We start from the raw sequence: 26,631 nt of genomic DNA on the forward strand, positions 1-26,631 counted from the left end.
AGTAGGTATTTGCTTCTCTTAATCATTTATGGAGGCCAGGAGAGTGGGGCCCAATTTATAGGTCTTGCATAAATCTGCCTGCTTTCACAGAACAACAACAACAAAAAAAAATCCTGCACAGAAGGAACTTCCTCCCATTTACCCTCTCTTCTACAATATAGATCTAATTGTGAGATAGTATTATATTTAATACTTTCCCCTCTGGGGGGCCAAACTTCGCCATCCTCCAGGCAACATTGAGGCCAGGCCTGAGAACAGAAAAACTTCGTACATTTCCTTTTAAGCATCTGTGGATCAAACTTTGCCCACTTTTTCAGGATGTATTCCAAAGGAGTCCCCGCGGAGGATGGTGGGCTTCCCATCTCGAGATCCCGGTAGGAGTCCGTTGCCCCGGTACCTGTTACAGAGAGCGACTATGAAGGCCTCCCTACATATCGGCTCTCTCTCATAAGCCCAGGCGTGCCTTAGCTTGCATACCCGATGTGAGAGGAGTGGCGTAATATCTTGGGTTGAGGAAGGACCAGGCTGGCAGGAGTACCTCTGGTCACCCGATCCCCCTGGTTTCCTCTGGATTTCTCGGAAAGTCTGGCCTAATCATGAGGGGCTCAACGAGGTCAACAGTTTAAACTTTGATATTCTTTTAGAAGGCTAAGAACGCAAGCGGAACAGTTAGGGTCTCTCAATGAGAGGCGTGTGCTGCTTACGGATGAGGCCTCCCCAGGGTGTGACCCCCCCTCCCAGGGCCGTCTGCATCCTTTTATATGTCTTGGAGACCCCAACGTCACCAATGGTGACCAAAGGGCAGGTTCAGAGCACTGGATTGCCAATCCTTATGTGTGTCCCCCCCCAGATGAACCTTGGACAGAGTAGGGGAAATGCTTTTTAATGACCTCATTCTTCAGAGCTTCCTTGATTGAACTCTCATTGTTTGGTCATATAAATTTGCTTACAGCCCTAACCCCATGGTGTCTAGTCCATCAGGCTAATTATGAGCCAATTTCAATTACATTTCCTCCACTTACTCCTTGGGTGCTTTTTCCGTCCATATATCTGATGTACCATTTGCAAGTATGGCCCTGTTGAGGGGCCCTGAGATTTAGCATCATTATAATTCCATATTCTTGTTGTTGGAACAAGAAAGTCTCAACTATATGACCCCTTAAAGCCCCAGCCACTAACGCAACCAATCGAGGAATTGGCGGGGGGGTTTGCAATTCCCTCCTTAATGCCCAAAGTATTCCAAGGGGAGTAAATGTCCAGGAAACATGGGGCTGCCTCCAGTTTGTCATGCAAGGAGTTAGCTCTAATCCTGCTTGCCAATAATTCGGGTTTTAATTCCTGACTGTGGTTAAACCTAAATTGTACCTAACAGAAAAATCTATGTCTTACCAGGCAGGAAAAGGTGAGGAAAAGGTTGTTCCTCCTAAACTAAGTTCTCATGAAAGACACTTTTATTTTTTTTAAGATTTTATTTATTTATTTGACAGAGAGAGAGAACACAAGCAGGCGGAGTGGGAGAGGGAGAAGCAGGCTTCCCGTAGAGCAGGGAGCCCGATGCGGGGCTCGATCCCAGGACCGTGGGATCAGGACCGAACCAAAGGCAGACACTTAATGACTGAGACACCCAGGTGCCCCATGAAACACACTTTTAAATGAAAAAGTCTTATATCTACATAGGCAATACCCTTCGCTCAGGTGACAAAGTCGGCGGGACCACTTTCAGAACCGTTGAACCCATGAAATTCCTAGGTGCTTAGAGAAGGAACTGCAGAGGATAAAAAGCGATTCTAAATCCTGAAATGAATCTCTGATTGGGAGGGTGTACTGAGTATCGGGCGTTGGAAGGGCCCTACTATGAGCAAAGTCCCTGAGGTGGGAGAAAGCCATTTAAGAAAAAGTCAATGAACAGAAAGCAGCACTGGGTAGGGTTAGGCCAACATTCCCTTCTTTTAAGGAGGGGGGATTGACCAAACCTTTGTCCAGAAGCCTGTCACCTGAGACTTAAGACCAAAGGCTACACTATTCACTTTTAACTGGCCGACAGGTGCCTGATTTTGTTGTTTATTAAAAGAAGAGGTTATCCAAGGGAAAGACGTCTCCCAGGAAAGGAAAGAGTCTGCTTTTATTCACCCTTCTGGTGGGAGTGTTCCCAGGTTTTGGCACCAAAATGAAGCAGGAGAGCGAGTTTCTAATACCATGGAGTCAAAGAATGAATCTTGTGGATGAAGGAGCGTGAGCAGAGCTGTTGAATTTTATTTTATTATTATTTTTAAAGATTTTATTTATTTATTTGACAGAGAGAGAGAGCCAGAGAGCACAAGCAGGGGGAATGGCAGAGGGAGAGGGAGAAGCAGGCTCCCCACTGAGCAGGGAGCCCAATGCAGGACTCGATCCCAGGACCCTGGGATCATGACCTGAGCTGAAGGCAGATGCTTAACCAACTGAGGCACCCAGGTGCCCGCCATAGAATTTTATGAAGCAAGGGTACAGAAAAAGCTCTCAGAAGTGAGAGGGGTCCCAACTGGGTCGCCAACCTGGGCCTCCACCAACAGTCTTTTATTTAGAACTGACCAGGGAGCCTGTGGCCTTAACAGTCCTGTGACATCTTGGTTTGAGTAAGGACTGGTGATAACGTCTTTAATGGCTTACTTCTTCTTTGGGGTCTGGTCATTCTTTGTGGTCACAGTGTGACTGCCATAAAAAGACCCCACCTCTAATGCCCAGGGCAGGGTGATCTGGTTTGTTCCCCTTATCTCTGGTTTCTTTGGCCTTAGCATTTCCGGGATTTTTGGTGAGCCTGGTCTTGTAGCCCCCTACCTACCCTTCCCTGCCTCACCCCGCCTGTCCCTACTCATCCGTAAAACATGGGCAGTAATCTCGGCTGCATCTACTTCATGGTAAGGATAACATGAACTCATTCAAATCATGTGTGTAGCACAGGGCCGGGCGCATGGAAAGAGCTTAATAGGAGCTAGCTGTGATTGATTATGAGTAATCGTTTATTGAATGAAGACGTGAGTTAATGTTATCTGAGCTCTAACACGGAGACTCTGGGTGGTCCTCCTCACAGAGGAAAGGCCTGGGGGTGGGGGGGAAGGGCTTTGCGCTCTGACAATCTCCATGCAACTCGAAATGCCTTTCTTAGATATTCCTTAGGTAGTCCTATTCTTTGAGCTGGGCAATTGACTTTTCTTAATTTTATGTAGAGTGGAGACTAAAGCATTTTAGAAAATGTTAATATTATTGTTCTAAAAGTTAGCTCTGTACATGTTTCCAGGACCACTCTCTCCTTCCAGATGGCCACTCCAAGCCCCCCCCTTTTTTTAAATTTTATTGTATTTATTTGGCAGAGAGAGAGACAGCCAGTGAGAGAGGGAACACAAGCAGGGGGAGTGGGAGAGGAAGAAGCAGGCTCCCAGCAGAGCAGGGAGCCCGATGCAGGGCTGGATCCCAGGACCCCGGGACCATGACCCAAGCCGAAGGCCGACACTTAACAACTGAGCCACCCAGGCGCCCTCCAAGCCCCTTCTGTCAGGACTTTTAGAACTACTGCTGGTCCCATGCCCCGTTCAGCTGTCCCCATTTGTGACCAAGGGCAGGCAAAGAGCTTTGAAGGGGCCAAGGCCATAATTTGCCCAGAGGTCATTGAAGTGCTCAGGAGTCCAGCCCAGTCCCAGGTAGGGCTGGGCTTAGCTAATGTGAGTCAAGACAGGGCAGGGGACAGAAACAGCACTGCCTGGGGAGGTCTCTGACAGGCCTGATAGGCCAGCAGGGCCTATATCACTTTTCCCTTTGCAATTATACTTGGCTCCCAAAAGCTTTAGAATTATTTCCGTGTGGAGTGGGTACACATGGTCCCCAGACATCCTTTGTTTTCTTTCCTGGAACCTTAGGAGAGGGGCCCTTCGGAGTAGCTGGGTAGGGCAGAGATCAAGGAGCTGGGGGAACATTAGGGCTGGTGTCTCTGCCAGTCCTGCTGCAGATCCAGGAAACTGCTCTCCATGCCAAGGGTGCAGAACCAGAAGAAAATGGCACCAGCAGGCAGGAAAGAGTCAGCTGCGTCTCTGAGGGCTGGATGTGTATAGAAAGGGAGTGGGGGGAACGTGTGAGGGGAGGAGTGGAGGGGAGGGGAGAGGAAAATGAGGCAGACTTTGCCCAGCTGGGCGTTTGCCTGTATCTCTACGTGGTGAGAACTCTAGGCTAAAGGACGCAAAGATGCTGGGCTGCATCTGTTTTGCCGGAGATGTCAGCACGCAGGATATGGACATGCTGCCTCATTTCCCCCCCCTTCTTCCACCTTCCCCCCCTTCCCTGCCCCACCCTCCATCCAAGCCCTCAGAGAAGCTGCTGATGCACTCCCACTTGCTGGGGGTCTGCGGACGTTTGGACGCCTCTGGACACTATCCGGTGTTCTGCCTTTCCTATGTGATCTTGGCCAAGTCACTCACAGACAGTGCTCCTGTCGTGATGTCACAGGATCATCTAACCATGCTCAGTGTACACACATTATCTCATCTGATCCTCCTGACAACTCTGCAAGATACTGTTAGTGCACCCAGTTTACAGATGAGAACTGAGGCTGCAGAGACAGGTGGTTATTAATTACCTAAGGTCACACGGCTAATAAATGGAAGAACTGGGTCTACTAAACTCCTAATTTCAAGTTCTTCTATAATCCAAGGAGGGGGAACAGAGATGATCACTATCTTCACCACAGCGAGGAGGAAACTGGCTCAGAGAGGTCAAAGAACCGACCAGTGCGTGTACATGTGGAAAGTGGTGGTGCCAGTATGCAAACCCATTTCTTTGGCTACCAACCCACTGTTTATTTTTCCAACAACAACAACAAAAAAAATGAGGAAGCCTGAGTAGACCACCTCAGAGGTTCCCTCCAGCTGAGATACATTTAAATTTTGGGTTAAGGCAGGAGTCTGAAGGAGAATGAGTGAAAATAAAGAAGCAACTTGGTCTTACTACTTTGTCTCACACTCCCTGCCTCAGGAAGCCAGAGTGGCTGCCCCAGCTCTGCTCTTTCAGCCTCATCACATCCCCCAGTGAAGGAGAGAGAGCCATTCAACAAACTGAGGGGCATTTCAGCCCTTGGAGCTTGGACGCCCCAGACCTCACACTGGCCTCCGCCCCCAGCAGCCTCTTCCCAGGAGCCGGTGTCCACAGTCGCCCCTTACACAGGCGCATCCACGCCCTGACCACTCGCCCCTCTGTGTATCAGCAGCGAGAGTGGTCCCCAGGGGGGAGGGTGAGCGCAGGTGGGCACAGTCGCATCCTTCCACACTTGCCCCACAGCGCACCCTCCGACCCCAGCCTGGGGGGAGGGGCGGGGGACGGGGGTGGGGGCGGGAAGCCCGGCTCCCGGCCCCGCCCAGCGTCCCTCCCCCCACCCCTCAGGGACACGCCCCGGGGGAGGAGCGAACGTGGCGCGGGCCCAGCTGGGGTCGCGACCAGCGGCGAGCTGGCTTCTGCGCCTCCGCCGCCCCGGGGGACCGACATGGCCCACGAGCGTCCCGCCAGCGCCCTGGAGCCCGAGCTCGTCCAGCGGCTGCTGCTCTCCTGTCGGGAGGCCAAGAAGTCCGCCTACTGCCCCTACAGTCACTTCCCCGTGGGGGCCGCGATCCTCACTCGGGACGGGAGGATCTTCTCCGGTAAGGGCGCCCCGGTCCCCTCGGCCGCAGCCCCGGCGGGAGGCGACAGAGCGGAGGGCGGCTCTGGCCGCTCACGGTGGACCACCCCTGTAACGCTGGCACCCCTCTCCCCTGCCCTGCCTGCTGTTCCGGACCGTGGGGATGCGGGTGCTGCCCGGATGCGGCGACTTTTCCAGTTCTTATAGGACCGGGAAGCCAGGGGTGGGACGGGGAGGGACGTTGGAAGGGGAGGCCATAACTCAAAGCTGGGAGGGACACGGTTGGTACTTTTCTGAGCCCCCTCCGCGTGGCCCCCGAAGAAGGCTTCCACTTTCGTTAGCAAGCCCTCACCTCTCACCCACTCACCTCCGCGTCAGGCCCGGTTTTCAATAAAGAAACTGAGGCCCAGAGAGGTGACAAGGCTCGCTCAAGGTCACACGGGGCGCTGTCGGTGGAACCCAGGGCTAGGCTCCCCCAAACCCTGCTTTCTTCCCATCACCTACTGGGCAAGGAAAGAAATTGAGGAACCCACGGCCAACGGCCGGTGACTTGTTAGTGGAGTTCCGTCCTTGCAGAGGATCGTGGAGGAAGGAAGCCTGGAGAAGTTTGGGTGACCAGCAGTGAGTGCTGGCCTGGGGCGGGTGGGAAGAGGCGGTGGGAACTGGAGTCAGCACTAATCTCTTCCTAAGCTCCTGTTCTTTGGTTTGTTGGTTTTCTAGAAAAGCTCCCTTGAACAAAAGTTCAGACTTGTTTTTGCTCAGCTAAGAGGCATTCTCATTCAAAACAGCGGAGAACTTGGTGAGGAAGTGGCTGGGAAGCCATGCCCCTCCCCACCACTCAGAGGGCAGATGAGAATTGGCACAGGGGGACAGATGGGGACACCCAGCCCTGCCACCCAGAATCCACCTCTACTTGGCAATGGCAGCTATTTAAAGGGACAGAGGTTCACATGTGGACATCTAATCCATGACCTCCAATAGCCTGAGGCCAGTTGTGAGCCGCTCGCCCCCTCTGTGCTCAGCTGTGAGTCTGGCTGGGGGCCCCCACCTCCCCTTGTAAGGTGCCCCTCCTGAGTTCTCCTTGCTGTTCATGTTACCTCTTGTCTTGGAGGTTCTGTCCCATTTCATGAGTCACCTGGGTCTTAAACCTCTTTGAGCGGGAGAAGTAACCTTGAGTGAGTGCTAGTGTGTGAAAGGATAGTGAAGAATGTTATCCATTAAACCTTATAACCCCTCAAGGCAGTTTTATATCACAGGGAAGGAAACAGGCTCACAGCTAAATGCCCAAGATCCAGAGCTGGGATTCGAACCCAGATTTCCCCTGACTCAAGTTGTCTACTCTGTGGGGAATCAAGACTCTGTGTGTCTTGTGGGAATTCAGGCCTGGCCTGGTGGTTCAGATGACTATTAAACATTAACCACCACCACAAACAACGCCCCGGCTCCTGAGGCTTGAACGTTGAATCAGCCATTGGCTTTTTCCAACGCCTCCTTGCCTGAATTCATTCATTCAACAAATATTTGCTGAGCACCATGACATCCTAGGTAAAGTGCCAAGTACCAGGGATATCGCAATGAGCACAAATGACATAGTCTCTGCCCTCCATGGAGGTCCCTCCTCTTACACAGGTCATGGTTCGAAAGGGAAGCCTCAACCAATGACCGTAGGAGTGAATAAATGAGGTGAGCAGGAGTGTGGCCTATCTAAATTGCAGGGAAGAACCTGGTTGTGCAGTGGGGATTTAGGGAGGCCCTCTGGGATGGGGTGAAGGCTCTGAACTTAGAGGCTCCTGGGTGTGAATCGTGGTGTTGCTGTTTTATCAGCTGTGTGATCCTGGGCATTACACTTCACCCTGATATGTCTTATGCATTTGTAAACTGAGGATCCTGCACCCACCTTTCCGGATGGCCGTGGACAGAGCTAGTTTGCCTAGCCTGACATGGCACCAGGGTCCTCCCGGATGGTTGGTGCCTGTGCTGATCAGCTGTGGAATCCTCAGGTCGAGAGCTCATGCCTATAAAGTGATTAGCACAGTTTCTGCCCACAGGAAGGATGCCACAAATGGTGGCAGCTTCTTCTACTACTAATGGTATTTTTATATTATTACTATTTGGAGGCAGATTGTGGAGGACTTGTGAAGGCCAAGCATTGACGGAGATTTGATGAGTTGGGAAGATAGGGAACCAGGAACGTTATTAAGAAGAAGAGTAACAGGGGCGCCTGGGTAGCGCAGCGGTTAAGCGTCTGCCTTCGGCTCAGGGCGTGATCCCAGCGTTCTGGGTTCGAGCCCCACATCAGGCTCCTCCACTGGGAGCCTGCTTCTTCCTCTCCCACTCCCCCTGCTTGTGTTCCCTCTCGCGCTGGCTGTCTCTCTCTGTCAAAATAAATAAATAAAATCTTAAAAAAAAAAAAAAAAGAAGAAGAAGAGTAACATGGGGGTGCCTGGCTGGCTCAGTCAGTTAAGCGTCTGCCTTCAGCTCAGATCATGACCCCAGGGTCCTGCCCCAAGCCCTGCATGCCCCAAGCCCCGCATTGGGCATCAGGCTCCCTGCTCAGCGGGGACCCTGCTTCTCCCTCTTCTCACCACTTGTGCTCTCTCTTGCTATCTCTGTCTCCCTCTCTGTCTCTTTCTCTCTCAAATAAATAAATAAAATCTTTAAAAAAAAAAAAAAGAAGAAAAAGAGTAACATGAAAATCGAATTCAAGGGCAATTGGTCTGACAGGTACTCAGGGAGAGGGGGTGATGTCTGTCTTGTTTGCTGACCTGCCCACAAGGCCAGCACATTGCCCAGGCTGGAATATGTCCTCAGTTAAAGTTTGTTGAATGCATGAATGAGTGACCCGGACTAGGACAGTGGCAGGTGGGACAAAGAGGAAGGAAAGGCATGAGAGAAACTGTATGGGACGAGTAGACCGGGCTTGGGGTGAGCAGTACTGGAATGAAGGAAAGGAATATGGTTCTAGATCTTCAGCCAGGTAGACCAGGGGAATGATGAGGTGCTGGCCAAGGTGGGGAGCTGAAGGTGGAGCTGGGTGGTGCTGAGGACATGGTGGGCAGGGACCAACAAACAGCTACAGGGGATTGACCATCTGCTTAGTGATTGATCATTTGCTAAGCACTTGATATAGAAGATCTCTTGTAAGCACATGGCCCCCACGTGTCACATGCAGTAGTCAGAGCACTTCAGTTGTAAATGACAGAAACCAATCAGACCCACAATGGGCAAGGATAGATCTTAACTCAGGGACAGTTGGATCCAGGAACTCAGATGTCACGATGCCCTTCTTCGTCCTTCTGTGTGCTTGTTTTCTTTCTCTTACCCTGTAGGTGGGCTTTCTCCAGGCATCAGGGAACATGAGTGCAGGCAGCCTCTGGTTCACATTCTTACAGCCTCAAAAGCAGAGAGGCAAGAACTCTTCTCCACTAGCTAAAGATGGAAAAATTCCAGGGAAGGGCTCTGATTGGTCCATCTCCAATCACATGCACATCCGTGAGCCAATCACTGTTGTCATGATAGAGTAGTGTGATTGGTCCAGCTGACTCACACATACATTGTTCCCAGGGTGGGGTGGGGGGTGGGGGTCTGCTAAGAAGGAGTATGGAGGTGCCAAAGCAAAAGCCAAACACACACTCTACAAATGAGGTAACTGAGGCCATCCTCCTGCTGCTGCCCCTTGCCGCAGGGTGCACGTGCCGAAGGGGGCAGAGAGAGTGCTGGGAGAGAGGGACGAAGGGAGGGCATTTCCCAGAACCCCTGGATCTCCTGCAGATGGGAAGGGAGGGCAGAGCGTAGTAAGGCAGGGCTTGGAGAGGAGGGGACCTAGAACAGTCAGTGCGAACCTGACAGGGCATCATGGGGTGAATTTGAGATGATGAGGAGGCACAGAAGGCACAGCTGAATTGAGACACTGCGAGTTTATAGTTTCATATGAGACAGGTCTGCCCTGTTCTGTGACTTTCTCCAGCTGCACCAAAGACCAGCCTCTGTGGAGTTCCCCTCCTCCGGGGCAGCTGGTGCCCCATTCAGTTCCAAAGCAAGTCTGACAGGCTTGTGGTCACAGACTTGTAATAATGATCACTTCCCCTTGACCCTGGCCAGGGTCCTGTGCCCCTCGAGGACGGGCCGCCAGGATGGTGACTCATCACCACAATTATCTTCTGTGATTGCTGCTGGAGAGCATGGGCAGAGGAGGGGCCCACCAGGGAAGGCAGAGCTACAGGTGGGGAGGGAGGTGGGGACTCAGAAGAGATGGGGCAGCAGGGGGGGTTGGCAGGGGCAGTGGGGTGGCCCAGGGCAGCCAGTGTTTGTGCAATGCCAGGTCGGAGGTGGTGGGGGAGAGTCATGGAGACCACTCTTCACTGGCAAGGGATGGGCAAGTTTGTCCTCGGGACGGTGGCCTGTCTCCCTCACCCCCTCTCCCTAGAGGGACTTCAGCACTCTCTATGCTCCTTCGCCATTTAGGGGGAAAGCCACTTTACTGGATCAGCTCTGATGAATTCTGGGAGGAACAAACCACATTTCTAAAAAGACTTAAAAGGCGGCCTGGTTAATTGCTGAATCCCACTTGCTTGGCTTTAACCTTGAAATCTGATCCTTCATCGTCTTCCCTCAGACCAGCCCCTGGCCTCCTGATTCCTTCCCGATTCCTTCCCAGGGTCTCCCTTCTCCTCCAGGACGGCTCTCCAACCCACACCCCCCCTCCCCAGAGCACCTCCAGGTGAGTCAAAGCAGGCATCTCTAGCTGGCTTCCTGTCCTTACAGCCTTCCTTACACCCACCACACCCTGTCCTCCCACCCCAGGCTCATCTGCCGGTCCTCTCCACTGTCACTCAGAAGCAGCTCCTTACAAAGATGAGCTTCACTAACGCCCCTGGACTCTGTAGTAGAGTTAGAATATAATTCCTGCGTGTCACGGTGTGTTGTGTGGGCAGTGGGGGGGGACGGAAGAACGTGGAAAGAGCGTAGTATTTCTTCAAGCACATGCCCATGACATTTCTTTGGTTCAGTGATTCTCAAATATGGTCCCAGACCTGTGGCCTTGGCACCTCCTGGGAACTTGCAAGAAATGCGAGTTCTTGGGGTCTGACCCAGGCCTACGGAGGTAGAAACTCGAGGAGTAGGGCTCAGAAATCCCTTCTAAGAAGCTGTCCAGGAGATGTTGATGCCCAGGGGTGAGTGTGAGAAGGGCCACTCTAACTACTGAGATCCCTCGGGACAGAGTAGGCACGGTGCTTTCCAGCATCGCTCTTTTCTCTGGGCGGCAAGGCCCACATCACCTCCCTGTAAACTTCCTTCCTTGCCGATGGCTTGGTAACCTCCAGTGCTCGCCCTGCCCTATGCACCAACCCCCCTCTAAAACATGTGCTCATTGAAATGCCATAGAGAAAAAGGACAGTCCTTTGTACCTGACAGGTCAGGATGTGTATCCAGGCTCCCTGCCAGCAGCCTCAGCTGTTACCTTCTCAGAAATGGGGTCGTGATAGGCTCTGCCTTACAGAGTTGTTAAAAGGGTCAATGACATAATACAAATGAAGTAGCAGGCAGATAAAAGAAAAACAATGAAAAACAAGAATAAAAGAAAGCTGTTAGTAATATCCTGCAATTCCGGATCCCTAACTTGGCACCATGCCAGCGTGTGTGTGTGTGTGTGTGTGTGTGTGTGTGTGTGCGCGCGCGCGCGCGCTTGTGTTTCAGAGCAAGCAAAGGCAACACGGGGAACAGCATTGGTTTGCCTGGATGGATGACGGCCTTGTTTTCTGAGCTGAGGGAAGCAAAACAAAATTGGCCTTTCAGGATCACAGTACATGGCTTAGGGCTCTCTTCTTCTTCTTTTTTCCCCCTCTTTTTAATAAGACTAGGAAATTCCACTTGAATTTGCTAGAGGCCCTCAACGAAGTTATTCCTTTGTATCTCAGAGATCTAGCACCAAAGCGGGAAATTCCACTCATTGGATAAAAAGTAACTGAGAGCCTGGCTGGCCTCAGTGTCCCGGCCCCGGGCATCCTGCAGCACCGAGGCTCTGTCCTCAGGAAGTTACCCTGTGATGGGGGAATGAGACAATAAAGACATATCTTCGGGAAAGTGTGAAGCAAGGTGATGTGAATTGAAGCAGGATAAATGGATTGAGAGGATTGGAGGCTGCGGGCATGGGCGGAGGCAACAATTTGAGCGAGGGTGACTGTGGCAGGCTTCTCTGAGGAGGGAACATCTGAGCGGAGGCAGGAGTAGGGTGAACCCTATGCACACGGGGGAAGAGAGCTGCAGGCAGTGGGAACAGCCAGTGCAAAGGGCATATGGCAGGAGAGTGCTTGGCGTCCTTGGAGGGCACTGGGAAGGCCAGTGGGTCTGAAGAGCCAAAGGAGATGGAGTCCAAAAGGTAGGCAGGTGGGGACCAGATTAGGTGAGGCCTTGTAGTCCTGGAAAGGATTTCAGAGTGTCTGAAGGGCAGAGTCAGAACCACTGTCACACCTTGTGTGGAAGGAGCAGGTGCTCGGGCACACAGGCCTGGCACCACCCAAACCTTGCTTTTATTATTTTTTTATTTTATTTAAATTTAATTAACATAGAGTGTATTATTAGGTTCAGAGGTAGAGTGTAGCGATTCATCAGTTCCGTAGAACACCCAGTGCTCATTCCATCAGGTGCCCTCCTTCATGCCCATCCCCCACTTACCCCCACCCCTCCAGCCACCCTCCGTTGGTTCCCTAGAGTTAAGAGTCTCTCTCTCTGATTTTGTTTTATTTTACTTCCACCACCCAAACCTTGACTTTCATGCAATTGGTAACAGCAGCTGGTCACTGCTGGGCCCTAGCTCTGTGCTGGGCTGTGTGCTCATTGCTCTACCTGCGTGATCTCGACTCATTCTCACCAGAGTCCTCTGAGAGAGGCGCTATGGCTTTCACTTTTAAATGACAAGACTGAGCCTCAGGGAGGTTTTAGTCTCTTTCCCAAATTCTCACAGCCTGTAGAGGAAAGGGTCCCCGGGCAGAACGGAACCTCGGGGCTCTTTTTGCAAAGCCCCGTTTGAGCAGTGGGCTGTCTTCTAAAACAGTCTCTCTCCCTTAACTGGCCCTTTGAAATTTTTAGACACAGTTAAGGAAGATTTCTGTCTATGAGGGCATTCCGAACTTCAAATGCAGATACAGGCAATCGTCCTGAGGGAGGAGCCTTCTGCAAAACCCAAGATTTATGTGACTCACGTTTAACAGGGGGAGTGCCCCTGAGTCAGGGATGAGGCAGGGCTGGGGTGGTTGCCAGACCAGGATCGAAGTGGGGGAATAAGGCGAGCAAGGATTTTACTTTGGGAGAGGCAGAAGTCAAATGCAGCCAGGCCAAAGTCAGCAAAGGTGGGCAGGGCAGGCAAGGACATGTTTAGAGGAAGTCATTTCAGGCGGGCACCAGGAACTTGGCTGGGGAGACTAGGTGGGGAGCAAGAGAACCGTATTCATTCATTCATTCATTCATTCATTCATTCATTCATTCATTTCACTTCCGTTGACCTCGGGAGAGGGTCAGTTATCCGGCTTTAGTGACTCACATGTGAATGCGAACAAACGCTTGGCCAAAGTCAAAAACATTTGGCGTTCAGGGGCGCCTGGGTGGCGCAGTCGTTAAGCGTCTGGCTTCGGCTCAGGACGTGATCCTGGTGTTCTAGGATCGAGCCCCACCTCAGGCTCCTCTGCTAGGAGCCTGCTTCTTCCTCTCCCACTCCCCCTGCTTGTGTTCCCTCTCTCCTGGCTGTCTCTATCTCTGTCAAAATAAATAAATAAAATCTTAAAAAAAAAACCAAAAAACATTTGGCGTTCAGTAAATGTCAACCATTACTTTCAGGGCTGCAACTCCTTGGTCACTCCTTGTGCCATATCCCAACCGTACTAACTGACTTCTGTGTGGTCGTAGAGGGTGGATATGCATGCAAACTATTTTAGACAAAAGGAGGGTGTATTGGCTCCTAAAACTGTGGGAAGAGACGGCGTGTAGCTGGGCCTCAGGGGCAATTGCACCAGGGCCAACTGTTTTCTGGCCTTCTCCCATCTCATCTCCCATCCGTTCTTGGGAGTGTCCATTTCCCCTAACGGTCTCCTCCATAATGAGTGGAAACCCGGCCAGCAGTGGGAGCCAAGCCCACACTCTCAGTCTCCTAGAGGAGCTGAAGTTCCTGCATAGAGAACTCTGACTGGCTCACTGTGGGTAAGATGCCTGGCTCTGATTGGCCCAGGGGGTTAGGTGCTCAACTCTGATTGGCCCAGTGTGGGTTAGGCACTCATCCTTAGACCAGTAAAAAGGTCATGTGAGACAAGATGGCAGCTCCCATTTGAACTACGTTGGCGGGGGGGATTCCTCTCCATCTGCTGAACATGAATGCTTGTGATTTTGAGAACCATGATGATGATTAACGGATCAAATGATTAACCGAACCCCTCCTAATACGTCCATGTAAATAATGCAGTGACAGAAAATTCTATGGGGAAAATATATGAGGAAATAATGACCAATTTCCAAATTTGACTGCAGGAAGAACCAAATCCTGCATAATCACGTAGAAAAAGAGAGTGCCATAGGTAAGAAACAGTCTCAGGTGATGAGACAAATAGAAACATAGTGACTTGAACAAGATGGCTGCTTGCTTCTCTCATCTAACAGACCAGGGGTGGGGTGGACTTCTGGGCATATGAACTGTTGTGCGCTGCTGTGTTCCACAAAGCTGTTCAGGAGATCAGATTCCTTCCTTCTTGATGTCCTGCCGTCCCTAGAGTGGTGTCCACATCCACGTGTTCAAAACTGGCACGCGTCATCACATCCATGTTCCACCCCTGGGAAAGGGAAAGATGAAGTCAGGAGCAAGCAATGGCCCTGTAAAAATGTCATCTGGAAGTTGCACCCATCATTTCCGCTCGTATCTTATTGGTTAAAACTGCAAGCCTACAGGAAGCTTCCAGGGAGGTTGGGAAATGTGCTCTCTTGCCTGGGTAGTCATGTGCCCTGCTCAACTCCAGTGGCTTCGGTTGGGACAGTGAACCCTGGGAACAGTTAGTCTTTGCCACAGGACCACCTGTGGTCTTTAAATATCTGCGTACCTCCTTTCCACACGTAGGACCCACTTACCACCCTCCCAAGGGAGGCAATCCAAAGTCCCACCCAGTCACTGCATCCAGCTCTGGGAGTGGGATCTTGGGGCTGTTCCATCCCCTTCCTGAGGTGCAGATGTGGTCCTGCTGTTCTAGTGGCCCAGAATCTGAAAAGTAATCACCCACACCCCAGTTTCCACTCACTCCCACAATATTCAGTGTGGAGTAGGAGCAGGAAAGAGTAGGAAAGAATAACCACCATCAAATCTTCTGACAGGAAAAGGGAAGAACAGGGAACACACAGTAGCCACTAGTCCGTGCAGTTATCAATGCTGCTGGGCAAGAAGTGTGAAGACTCCCTGCCCTAATACACACTCAGTCTTCCCTTTCTCCTCTGGGGGTCACCGCCTGTCCACTCTCCATGGGGGCCCCAGGCTTTGTCCTCTGGAAGCTTCCTCCTTGACTATCCTAACCTCAGCCATACATCTGAAGTGGATTTTGGGGAGAATCCCCTTCCTTGGGGGCACACAGCTCTCTCAGCTCAGTCCTCATGGTGGGGTTTTGGGGACCCAGGGGTTTCTTTTGGGATTAAATGATCATAGGATTTTACAGACCAGATTTTTGGCTTTTCTGGCTAGCCAATTCTGTGAAAAACTTGGAAACCTTCTGGTGTATTTGCTTCCAGTCACTTCCATACAGGAGTAACCATACTCAAAGATCCTTTCTGGGCATAGTTCCTAAGCCTGCCAACTCCCCTTTTTTAGTAACTGGCTTCCCTGCCTGGCCCATCCCTGCTGCATCATTTCGAGGCCCCCACACAATAGACTGAGTGAGAAGATGTCACCCTTCATCAGATCTTTGCCTCGAGGCTGATTCCCATTGCCAGGTAGAGAATCCTAATGGTAGGTAGCACCGTCTGCTTCCCAGGTTAAAGGATGGGCCTTTACCAAATCATCTGCCACAAAGTAACAAGGGCCATCAGCTTTCCACGGGGCCATGTCTGTATTTTCCCATTCACGTTGCCTAACTGTTAAGCCAAGGCTGTGTATTTTAGATGTTTTTTTTTTTGTCAAAGCTGCATTTCACTCTCAGTACCAATTTCTCTATTCATTAGGTCTAGGTTAAGCTGCTATAACAAAAATCCCAAAAGACAGTGACTCCAATGTGACAGAATTCTCTTTTATTCTCACATAACAATTCAGAGGAGGGAGTTATGCCAGGGCAAATAGGTGACTTGACTCTGATGCATGAGTTGAACCAGGGTCCCAAGTGCCTTCTCTCTTGTTGCTTCTCCATCCCTATGACCATAAACGACATGGCCAGAGCTGTCCCACCTCAAACCAGCTTGTAGAGCATAAAAAAAAGGGAGCAAAGGGCAATTCATCTCTACCAAAATTGTGACCCAGAAGTTTCCCACCTCACTTTGAGCCACATCCCGCTGACCAAAACTTAGTCACATGGCTGTCCTATGCTGCAGGGCAATCTAGGAAATATGGTCTCTAGCCCAGCGGCCATGTGAGCAGCCATATTGGAATAGGGCTCACTTGTAGTACTTAAAGCAATAAGGAGGGGGTGCCTGGGTGCCTCAGTTGGTTAAGGGTCATGCCTTCGGGTCATGATCTCGGGGTCCTGCCATGCTCAGGTCATAATCTCGGGGTCCTGAGATCGAGCCCCACATCAGGGCCCCCTGCTCATCGGGGAGTCTGCTTCTCCTTCTGCCTCTGCCCCTCCCTCCACTTGTTCGTCCATGTGCGCACTCGCTCTCTCTCTATAAATAAAATCCTTTTTTAAAAAAAGAAGGAGAAAAGAAATCCTCAGGAACAATTGATATCTCTGCCTCACAGAGAAAGAAAGGCAAGCTATGAAGAGTGACGCAGACCACAGCCTGGCAGTCAGGGGGAAGCCCACCTTCTGGGACGATTACTTCCCTGAAAATGAGGAGTTTGTTAGTCAGCCAATCTGGCTATGCCAGTGTTTTGTGTCCTGGGAACAGGCTTTAGCACCCATTGTCCCCCAGGGACATGCTCCTGAGAGGGACACTGGGGAGGACTCCCTGGCTGTGGGCTGTGCCACCAGAGCAGCCTGCCTCCCAGGGGAGGGCTGCGGTTGCCTGAAAGCTTGCGCAATCACAGACACCTTTTGCAAAGCTTGGGAGTTACTTGTTCGTGCGTTTGTTGGTTTTGACAGTTTGTTTTGCAACACGACTCACATAGAGTTCAGTTGAACTCTGATAGCTGGTAAACACCACCAAAAATTTTGCCCAGGCCCAATCGTTGAGCCTTCTGTCTCTTAGATCCAGGGCTGGGGCGGGGCAGAGGTGGGAGGCTCTACTCATCCTCTTAAGCCTCAGCATGTCCCTCGGCCTTGACCTTTGCGGAGGAGATGGGCTGGGTTCAGCTGTTCTGCTCTGCTGCCCCTGCTCCCACTGTGCTTCAGGATGGAGGCATTGGGTGAACGATGAGGGTGGGGGAGTTCTGGGAAGGGGCGTGGCAGCAGGGGGTCACGGAGTCTCCCACTGCTTCTTGTCAGATTGCCCTCTCTGAGTAACAGGGTCCTCCCTGCGCTGGAATGGGGCAAGCCTCTTCCTCAACACCTGCCACGGGAAGTGGTTCTGCTGGAAATGCCACTGGGTTCTCCTCTCTTCTCAGGGTGCAACATAGAAAACATCTGCTACCCACTGGGCGTCTGTGCGGAGCGGACGGCAATCCAGAAGGCCATCTCAGAAGGACACCGAGAGTTCAGGGCAATTGCCATCTCCAGGTGAGGGGTGGGAAAGGGAGGCCGCGGTTGTGTTCGTCCACCTGTTCAGCCAACGCTCACCACGTGCGTCATCATCCGTCTGTTCATCTAACACATTTATTCTGTACTTCCTATGTGCCGGGCACTGGCGGGCTTGGCTGAGTGCTGAGGATAAAGAGACAAATCAGAAATGGACTCTGCCCTCCCTGAGCCCACAGAGCAGGTAAACAACCAAGGCACCTCTAACTCAAGGGCAGGTGTGGTTTTCGTTCTAATAGCACAAACTACAACAGGATGCCTACAAGACACAACAGAAAGGAGGTGTAGAAACCTAAAGCCGGGGGGACCTAAAAATCACCTGGTATAGACCCCCCGGCCACTACCCCATTTTACAGATGAGGAAACTGAGGCCCAGAGAGGTTGAGCAACTTTCCTGGGAATTCGTGGCAAAGCTGGAACCAACCCAGATCTCTGGAGTCTCACTCTGGGCTTCTTCCATGACACCGTGCTGTGCCAGGAAATCAAACACCCTTCCCCACCCTTGTTGAGCTGCCTCTGGGATCCCTCACTGTGAGAGGTGACTACTACACTTGGCATCGCCCACCTCTGAGTGCCAAGAAGCAGGCTATAAAGACAAGCTGGTGGGGCGACAGCCAGGTAAACCCGGGTTACAGTTCACACTAATCAGGTTCCAGCCCGGGTCCTGGCTGAACAAAAGCATTCATCAACTCTCTCCCCACACCCCAACATAAATATCCAAGTTCCCACATGTGGACCCTCGCAGGACGCTCACTGAGTTCTTGTTGGCCCTGGACCCAAGCTCGGCGGCATCAGGATTTGAGCACGTGAGTGGGCTCTTTTACTAACTTGGACCCTGTTACGCTTCTTTTTTTTTTTTTTTTTTTTTTAAGATTTTATTTATTTATTCGACAGAGATAGAGACAGCCAGGCAGAGAGGGAACACAAGCAGGGGGAGTGGGAGAGGAAGAAGCAGGCTCATAGTGGAGGAGCCTGATGTGGGGCTCGATCCCATAACGCCGGGATCACGCCCTGAGCCGAAGGCAGACGCTTAACCGCTGTGCCACCCAGGCGCCCCCCCCCTTTTTTTTTTTTTTTCCTGTTACGCTTCTGATTTGATGGTGAATTGCTCTTGTGTGTACCTTTGCATTGTCTGAGAGAGAGTTCTCTTTTGTTTTTTTTTTCTTTGAAGATTTTATTTACTTATTTATATGAGACAGAGAGAGAGAGTGCAAGTTGGGGGAGGGACAGAAGAAGAGGGAGAGAGAGAATCTCAAGCAGACTTCCTGCTGAGTGTGAAGCCCCATGCAGGGCTTGATCTCACCACCCTGAGATCATGACTGAGCCGAAATCAAGAGTCCAGGATGCTTAACCAATGCAGACACCCAGGCGCCCCTGAGAGAGAGTTTTCTTAGCAGATTAATGGTGTGGGGAAAATGCCGCCGGAAATGTTTAATCTGCGCAGCGTGCGACTGCACGGTTGACCAAGCATTGCTCTTTCAGGACCTCCAGGTGCCCGGGTTACGGATGAGGAGCGCGCTCCCTCTCCCTCGGGGTGGTGCTGCAGGACCTTGCGGGCAGAAATGCAAGCAGCAGAAATGCAGGGACCTAGCACAAGGCCCTGCAGGGACTGGGTAACAGCAACAAATCCCCATTTCTTTATAAGATCCGAAACTGTGCTCAGTCTGGCCCCGAGGTGGACCAGGTTACTGAAGGCTATTTTCCTGAGCAACTGGAGCCAAGGGACACTGACAGCTTCCAGAGCCCTCCCTGTCACCAAGGTCTGTCCTGGCTCCCCTTCGGCTTCGGGAGGAATAAATGAGGCCAAGCTGGGAACATTTTGTGTGGAGGAGCAGAGCTCAGGATGTGGATTACACTTTATTTAAAAGCGGGGAGGGGGGAAATAACTCAAATACAAAGCGGATCCAAGAAAATAATGATATTCTGGGTGAAAAAGAGGCCAAAGTCAACAAAAGGATAATGGCACGGTACCTTTGCTCTGTTTACAATGTTCTAAATGAAGGTTTTTTTCTTCTGGTCATTATCTACTTTTAAAAAGGACTGGGTATTGCTAGCGATGATTAGCAAATGTCCTTATTTACATAAAACCTGCATTTTTCTAGCACCCAGCTGCTCTGCTCCAGGGATCCAGCCTGCACTCGTGTCCCTGAGCGAGCACTGCAGCCATTGTTGCAATAATGACTTGTTAAATTGGGAGCGTGGGTTTACAGGACTAGTGGAAAGTGCCAGCTCCCTTGTTAACACTGATGGGTGTGAACAGTCTCAGAGGGCCCCTTTGAGATCTCCAGGATGCAGAGTGTGGAGCCCAGGATGGGGTTGTGCTAACGGGGAGCTAAGCTTGTCCCAGGGGGGCCCCAGTGTAGGCATCAAAGGCGATCGGTTTCCAGCCTGTCGCGTCTGATGATGACGGTCCCCGCGTTGTGAGCAGAATCAGCACAAAGCACAGAAGCTGTCGATCCCAGCACAAGGCGGGAGAGGTCCGTGTCCCGCGGCACCCAACACGTTCTGGGAAGCATCTTCTCCCAAGCTGTTGATTCTTACTCTTGGCGGCAATGTTGGGTAATGGTTAAAAACCCTGGCTCCTGGGTTCATGAGACCTGGTTTTGAATCCGAGGATCTGAGCTTGGCTTTTTATCTGCAGCACGGGTAAGAGTAACACCTACCCCCTGGGCTGTTGTCAGGGTGCAGGAAGTGATTTCTATACACGTCCTGGCATGGAGTATGCAACAAATTCAAACTATTGTTTGAACCTTATCCTTGTGACTTATACAAGCTACCAAAGGCAGAGTCCACAGATCCTGGGTTCAGATCCTTGTCCTGCCACTTACTAGCTCTGTGACCTTGGGCAGGTCATGTCATCTTTCACAACCTATCACGTGAGATGATAAGAGTACCTGCATAGCCCCTACCTTATGGGGTTGTTGGGGGATTAAATGAGTTCATGCCCTGAGGTCCTCACCACGGTGCCCGGCACAGAGAAGTGCCATTTAAGGGTAAGCCAGTACTGTTATCAGGCTGTCTCTCAAACTAAGAGCTATGCTGCCTGGAAACGATTTCTTGGGACTTTTGAAGCCTAAGCCAAATCAACTTCCCCAGTAGAATGTATGTTCCCCCGATGTCTTTGAAGAACCTAATGCGGGTCACCTGGTCCAGGGAACTGTCCTTTGGACAGTTGGCCATGCGTATCACAAGATTGAGAAAGGAAGTGGTGAGCTTGGCTTGGGTCAGATTAGTACAGGGCCTTACAGGTCCTGGAAGGGAGGTTGAATTTCACTCAGAGCACCTCTACCATGGTCTTTTTTTGGGGGGTGGGGTAACAGCTTATTTATTTATTTATTTGGGGGGGCTGTGAGGCAGGGGGAGAGGGAGAGGGAGAGAATCTGAAGCAGACTACCCACTGAGCGTCGAACGCAGTCCCACGACTCCGAGATCGTGACCTGAGCTGAAATCAAGAGTCAGACACTTAACCGACTGAGCCACCCAGGTGCCCCCATCCTCTCCCAGGTCTTAACCACAGCCTGCCTGTGTTGGAGTATTAACGTGCAGACTTTATCTCCCCTTCCAAACAGTAAGATCCCTGAAGCCAGAGATTCTCTGATTGGTCTTTGTTGCTCCTTTCCCGTGCCTGCCTGGCATGGTCAACATGCGTGGAGAAAAGTAAAAAATAACACAGAATCCAGCCTCCAAAGAGCTTATGGAAGGCTCTGGCTGCAACACCTGTCACCTGGTAATCATAAGGGTTAATGTGGCTCAGTGCATCCTGGGGCACAGGTCCCCACCCTCTCATGTCCCCGTGGGCTTTTGTTCTAAGCTGGGAGCATGCTCAGAAAGGACCCATACTTCCGTGGAGCAGAACGCTTCTTTGGAACCACACATATAAAAGGAAATTATGAAGATTCAATAAAATAACACACCATCACTCTCTCTCGCCTCAGCTGTTTTACCCAATTCATACCATCTGTGTCTATCTCTACTTGACGCATCGTTGGTTGGTTCGTTGGTTGATTATCTGGCTCCTCTCACTAGGCAAAAATTCCTGAGTGCAATGAGTTTTGTCTGTTTTGCTCATTGCTATATCCCCAGCACCACCAGTGCCTGGCATGATGCGCCAATAAATATTTGTAAATGAGATAATGCATTTAAGTGCTTTGCAGAATGTGTGGAACCTTCCAGGCACATATTAATAATATAATCATTGTCAACATATATATGATAAGTTAATTTTCAGTTATTATATGTAAGTTATATATAATCTGTATATGAAGAGGTACTAAAATTAAAACAGAGCTGATATGTACAAAGGAATAAGTAAGTACTCAGTAGTATAGGCAATAGTGATACGTGTGTAGCACTCTAAAGTGTACAGAGCCCTTTGCACACTTTATCTCATTTTGTCTTCTAGCATTCCTGCAAAGTAGGTGACGTGATTCCCTACATTTTACAGGTAAAGAAATGTACATTGGATGGGTTCAAATGACTTGGTGAGAGTCACACATGGTTACCAAAAGGAGGAGCTGACCAAAAACCAAAGTTGAAGTCCCGTGTTCTTGCAGAGATCTCACAGAGCTATGGGTCTAGAAGAGCAAGGACGATGGTGGTAGTGGACGTAACTGCTGGTGCTCCCGCAGGCTTGGCGGTTCCTACTGTTAAATTCACCTTCTTCAAGCACCACCCCTCATCCTGCTCGAAGCTAGAGGATGGCCTGCTCCATTCTGTGAGAGGCAAACCCTTGGTTCTAAGCATCTCTTCTCTAGACTTCTCAGATGCAGATTTTTCTGACTCACATGTCTTATTTTTTCATGCCACAGGACCTTTGCACATACTATTTCCTTTGCCTGCGGCACAGAAAAACACAGGACTTCAGGCTAGCACCTCTGTTAGTTACTTCATTTTGCTGAACCTGTTTTCTTGTAGATAAAATGGTCATTCTGACACTCAGGTTGCCCTGAGAATTCAAAGAAATAATGGATATCAAGTGCCTGGTGCAGATCTTGGCACACAGTAGCTGCTCACTAATGGTGACTTAGGAACTCTACGTGTCCTCCAAGGACAGGACCAAATGCCACCTCCTCCACAAAATATTCTCTTTTGTTCCTCAGTGAGGGACTATCTCCTCTTACCTTATGTTCTAAGCGCATTTTGTTTAAAATGATAACTCATCTAGTTGTCTGCTTGGCCACTGGGTTGAGCAAACCGCCTGAAGGCCAGAGACATAGTCCTCTTAACCTTTGTGTCCCTGGAGTGTGGGTGGCAGTGAGTGCTGACTAAACATTTCCCGAACGCGCTGATGAAAACAACATGCCTGCCCGTGACTTGCCCCTTGGAAGTGTGGAAAGCCACCTTGTAGTTCTTCTGAGCGTCTCTGACACCATGTGCCTGTGAATTGGAAACTGCCTGGTGGGGTTTGACTTCCTCTGGAGCTGGGCAGGGACTCGGGCCCTGAATCTCAGCAGTTGTCCTCATGCCTCAGGAGAGACTGATCCACGTTCGGTTCTCTGTCTCCACAGTGACCTGCAGGATGACTTTATCTCACCCTGCGGAGCCTGCAGGCAAGTCATGAGAGAGGTAAGCACCTTGCCTTCTGGAAAAGGTAAACTAGGTGCATCCCTGCCTTCCCAGGCCGTGGGAGCAAAGCCAGGCTGCCAGCCAGGACACATAGCTACTGTCCTGTGTGCCCTGTTGGCTGACAGCTACGCCTGCCCAAATTTGCACGAATCACTGGAAATTATTCTTTCATACAACAGGGGCTGGAGTGAGTGTCTACTGTGTGCTGAGCCCTGAGCTACGCTGGGGCGACTGCAGTGAAAAGACAAGCCAGGCCTTGTCCTCATAGTTCACAGTCTAGTACAAGAGACAGGCAACAAACAAGGGGCAAAATAAACAGGGTTTCTGGGAGTGATGAGGGCTATGGAGAAAAGAGTACAGAAAAAGGAGTCAGAGGTCAACAAACATTGGTCCAGGGCAAATGCAGCCCTGCCCCCGTACTTTTGTAAATAAAGTTTGATGGGCACACAGCCACACCTGTTCCTTCACATTTTGTCTATAGCCGCTTTGGCCCCCCGACAGCAGAGCTGAACAGTTACAGCAAAGCCCTGTGGATTTTAGAGCCTAAGATATTTCCTGTCTGGCCCTTTACAGAAAAATAGTTTGCCAGCCGCTGCTTTAGATGGCCAGGAGGGGCCTGTCTTCGAGGATGACATTGCAGCAGAGATAAAAATAATAAAAAACGAGGCCGACAAAGGTCTAGAGGAGACTTCTAGGCAAAGGAACCAGCATGTTTAATCCCCATACACTTGGTGAGTTTGATTAAGTCATAAGAGGGCCAAAGAGCCTAGAACACAGTGAGTAAGGGGGAGAAATGACACGACAGGGCCTCATAGGCCATGGTACAGAGGGTACATGTATTCCAAGAAGAAAGGGAGCTGAATTGTACCCTTAAAATGGTTAAAAGAGGATTCGATGAGTTCTTAATCTGGACTCCGTGGAAGTTTTTTGTGCATCTGTCCATTTCAGGGAGGGGCGTGTCAGTAGCTTTCACAGACTCTCAAAGAGGTCTGTGTCCTCCAGAGTCCCCCAAAGGTTAAAGCCACCAGCCTGGAGAATCCCACAGGCCCTTGAACTTCCATGTGACATCATCAGCCCTTGTAAATACAGCGTCTCATTTCATCTCCACCCCAGCCTACCGGGGAGGTGGGGGGTCATTACCCCCACTTCCCAGAGAAGTACAATGAATTGCCGAAGGACATGCAGCCAGATGGTGGCGAGCTGGCATTCGTGGTCAGTTCAGGCTGGCTGCTCCTCACGTCCCCTCCCTGCCTTGATGGGTCTTTAAGCGAGACAGATTCTCTCTGGCCATAGAGGAGATATAATGGTGTTTTGCAGAATTGGAGCGGCTGGTTCCCTGGAGGCTTCTGCTTTTGGAGTTGTTTACACCCAGGGGGAGAAGGGGTCATTTCCTTTTCGTTTGCTTTTGTGTCCTGGGGTTTCAAAGCATCTGCCTACCATGCAGGCAGCTCTGTTGTTTTTCTGCTTCCTGCCAGGCCTGCAAACCAGAAACAGTTAGCAGATCGCTGGTCCCCAATTCAGATGCAAATGCCGCCATAAAGGCATTGAATTCGCACTATGGACTCATCTCACGTTAGAGGGGCAGAAATGGCTGTCTAGCACCTTGTCACGTCCAAGGCCATGTGAGGAAACCACACCAGGGTGCCAACTCCCTGGCTCCCGAGGCCCTGGCTCGGGCCAATTGCTCTTTGCTGTTTTCCCCAAACAGATTAGATGTTGGCAAACGAGAGAAGGTGAATGAAAAAGCTGAAGAAGGGAGAGGCAAAACTGAAACCGAAACACAAAGAACAAGAGATGAAGCGTGGGGGCCGGGGACCTGGCGCTCAGACTCACCACCACTCAGATTTCATCCATACCCTCAAGCAGAGCCTGCCAAGCAGAAAAATCTCCTTCCTTAAAGCATTAATTAAAAAAAAAAAAAAAAAAATCCAGAGACTGATCGTGCCTGGTAATAATGTAGTGATTCCGACAGAAGCCGGGAAGGCCGGCAGGCTGCAGACCTGAGCGGTCGCTAAGCACCAGAGTCAGTAAGAACGGCTTCCATTCACTGAGCACCTGCTATGGGCCAGGCTCCGTGTACAGGTGCCTGCCCTCCGTCCATCCTAATTGTCACAACACACGGCCGGGCAGAGCCCCAGTTTGCTGACTCCAGCTCTGGGCTCTGCCTCAATCACAGCTGTCTTCCTGCCTGGTACATTCTTCTGTTGAGTCATTTGCCCAAGATGAAACAGCAGGCACGTTTTAGCTCCTGAGAGTAGAAGAGAAAAATGAGAAGACAGATCTGGGCTAAAATTTCTTCTTTGCTGGCTTTGTCCTCTTAAACCTAAAATGGGGGTAATGATAGCACGTACCTCAAAGGGCAGAGAGTGAAATCATGAGTGGGCAATATCTGGTGTGCGGTGAGGCGGGCATGCACCTGCTTATTCTTGGGAGGAGCGGAGGAAGTGCTGGAAGGAAGCAGGGTTTTAGTTGTTTGTCCCAGCAGGAGGAGGTCAGGCCCTGGGGGTGAGGCTTATCACAGACCGTTAACAAAGTTCTGAGCACGGTGCTGATTGCTCGAAGGGCATGCTTGGCATGCTTGTATTGGCTCTGTCCTCAGACTCGCTGGCCCAGGTGTGATTATTGTCCTCCCCACTTTACAGATGAGAAAACTGAGGCACAGGAAGGACCGTTAGACAGCTAGAGCCAGACTCAAATCCAGGTCAGTCCCGACCCCTCCGTCACGCTGCCTCCCTCATGCTGGCTTTGCTTCTTTTCCAGTTTGGCACCAACTGGGCTGTCTACATGACCAAGCCGGATGGCACCTATGTTGTCAGGACAGTCCTGGAGCTGCTACCTGCCCCCTTCGGGTCCATAGGCTGGCGTAAGATCCAATGAAGGTCGGAAAATGCCCACTGCCTGGAAGAGCCTGGGTTTCCACACATGCTTAAGGGGACAGCTGCCTGGAGAACTTCTCGAAGATGTTCTCACAGACCTGAGAACATCTGGCAAATGGGCAGGGCTGGGCAGAGATGGCTTTTCCAAATTACACTCGAGCACGGCAATCTTCACTGAAGCGATAAAGGGTTTCATTCCATCCTGGGCCAGCATCCCTCCTGGCAGCTCACTTTGTCCTTCTCGGGACGGGAGCACCCATCCCTTCCTTTCTTTCCTGCAGGCCCTCTTTAAAATTCCAGCGAAGTCTGGACTGCTTTCCCATCAGCCTTCCCAAGGTTCTGTCCTGTTCTGAGCAATTTTTCTAATTATAGACATCACAGAACATCCTGATTTGGGAGTGTGAATTTTCCTCTGTCTCTATCATTGTTCACAACTCTAAGGACGACAGGGTGATTTGTCTTTATAGAAAGACCTGGATACTTTCTGCTAGGAGAAAGTGGAACCACGTACCCTTTGGTGTGAAGAGCTGAGTTTTTAGGTGTCTTGCTCCTCTGGATTGGAGGCCCCGCTGGGCTGGGCCGAACTGCCAATGGCCGTTTCTAGAATTTGTTTCGGGCTCAGGGTAGACCTGAACACCGGATGCTGTCCACCTCTGCACAGTTGTATCTGAGAGATTGCAAAGTATAAAGGGAAAGGCAGCAG

At 50.8% G+C, this 26,631-nt stretch overlaps 1 protein-coding gene across 4 annotated transcripts; it reads left to right on the forward strand.

Moving 5' to 3' along the window:
• Positions 1–5,409: 5,409 nt before the first annotated feature.
• CDA (cytidine deaminase) lies at positions 5,410–26,316 on the forward strand. Of its 4 annotated transcripts, none has more exons than XM_040645886.1 (5): positions 5,410–5,660; positions 17,358–17,469; positions 22,995–23,052; positions 23,626–23,783; positions 25,813–26,316. In XM_040645886.1, the coding sequence occupies exons 1-4, from the start codon at positions 5,507–5,509 to the stop codon at positions 23,767–23,769; spliced, it is 468 nt and encodes a 155-aa protein (XP_040501820.1). In that variant the 5' UTR covers positions 5,410–5,506; the 3' UTR covers positions 23,770–23,783; positions 25,813–26,316. The 4 variants fall into 4 exon arrangements, with proteins under 4 accessions (XP_040501820.1, XP_040501821.1, XP_040501822.1 ...); XM_040645887.1 differs by lacking the exon at positions 25,813–26,316 and adding an exon at positions 24,761–25,797; XM_040645888.1 differs by lacking the exon at positions 23,626–23,783.
• The last annotated feature ends 315 nt before the right edge of the window (positions 26,317–26,631 follow it).

This window comes from Ursus maritimus, unplaced genomic scaffold (assembly GCF_017311325.1).
Source record: "Ursus maritimus isolate PB19 unplaced genomic scaffold, ASM1731132v1 scaffold_32, whole genome shotgun sequence".
In the NCBI taxonomy this organism is placed as follows: domain Eukaryota; kingdom Metazoa; phylum Chordata; class Mammalia; order Carnivora; family Ursidae; genus Ursus; species Ursus maritimus.

What these genes read in the sequence shown, in the direction of transcription:
- CDA (XM_040645886.1), top strand. Translation starts at nt 5,507, where the DNA reads ATGGCCCACGAGCGTCCCGCCAGCGCCCTGGAGCCCGAGCTCGTCCAG. An exon ending in GGACGGGAGGATCTTCTCCG is followed by an intron (nt 5,661 to 17,357) that starts GTAAGGGCGCCC and finishes CTCTCTTCTCAG; the next exon opens with GGTGCAACATAGAAAACATC. An exon ending in GCAGGCAAGTCATGAGAGAG is followed by an intron (nt 23,053 to 23,625) that starts GTAAGCACCTTG and finishes GGCCCTTTACAG; the next exon opens with AAAAATAGTTTGCCAGCCGC.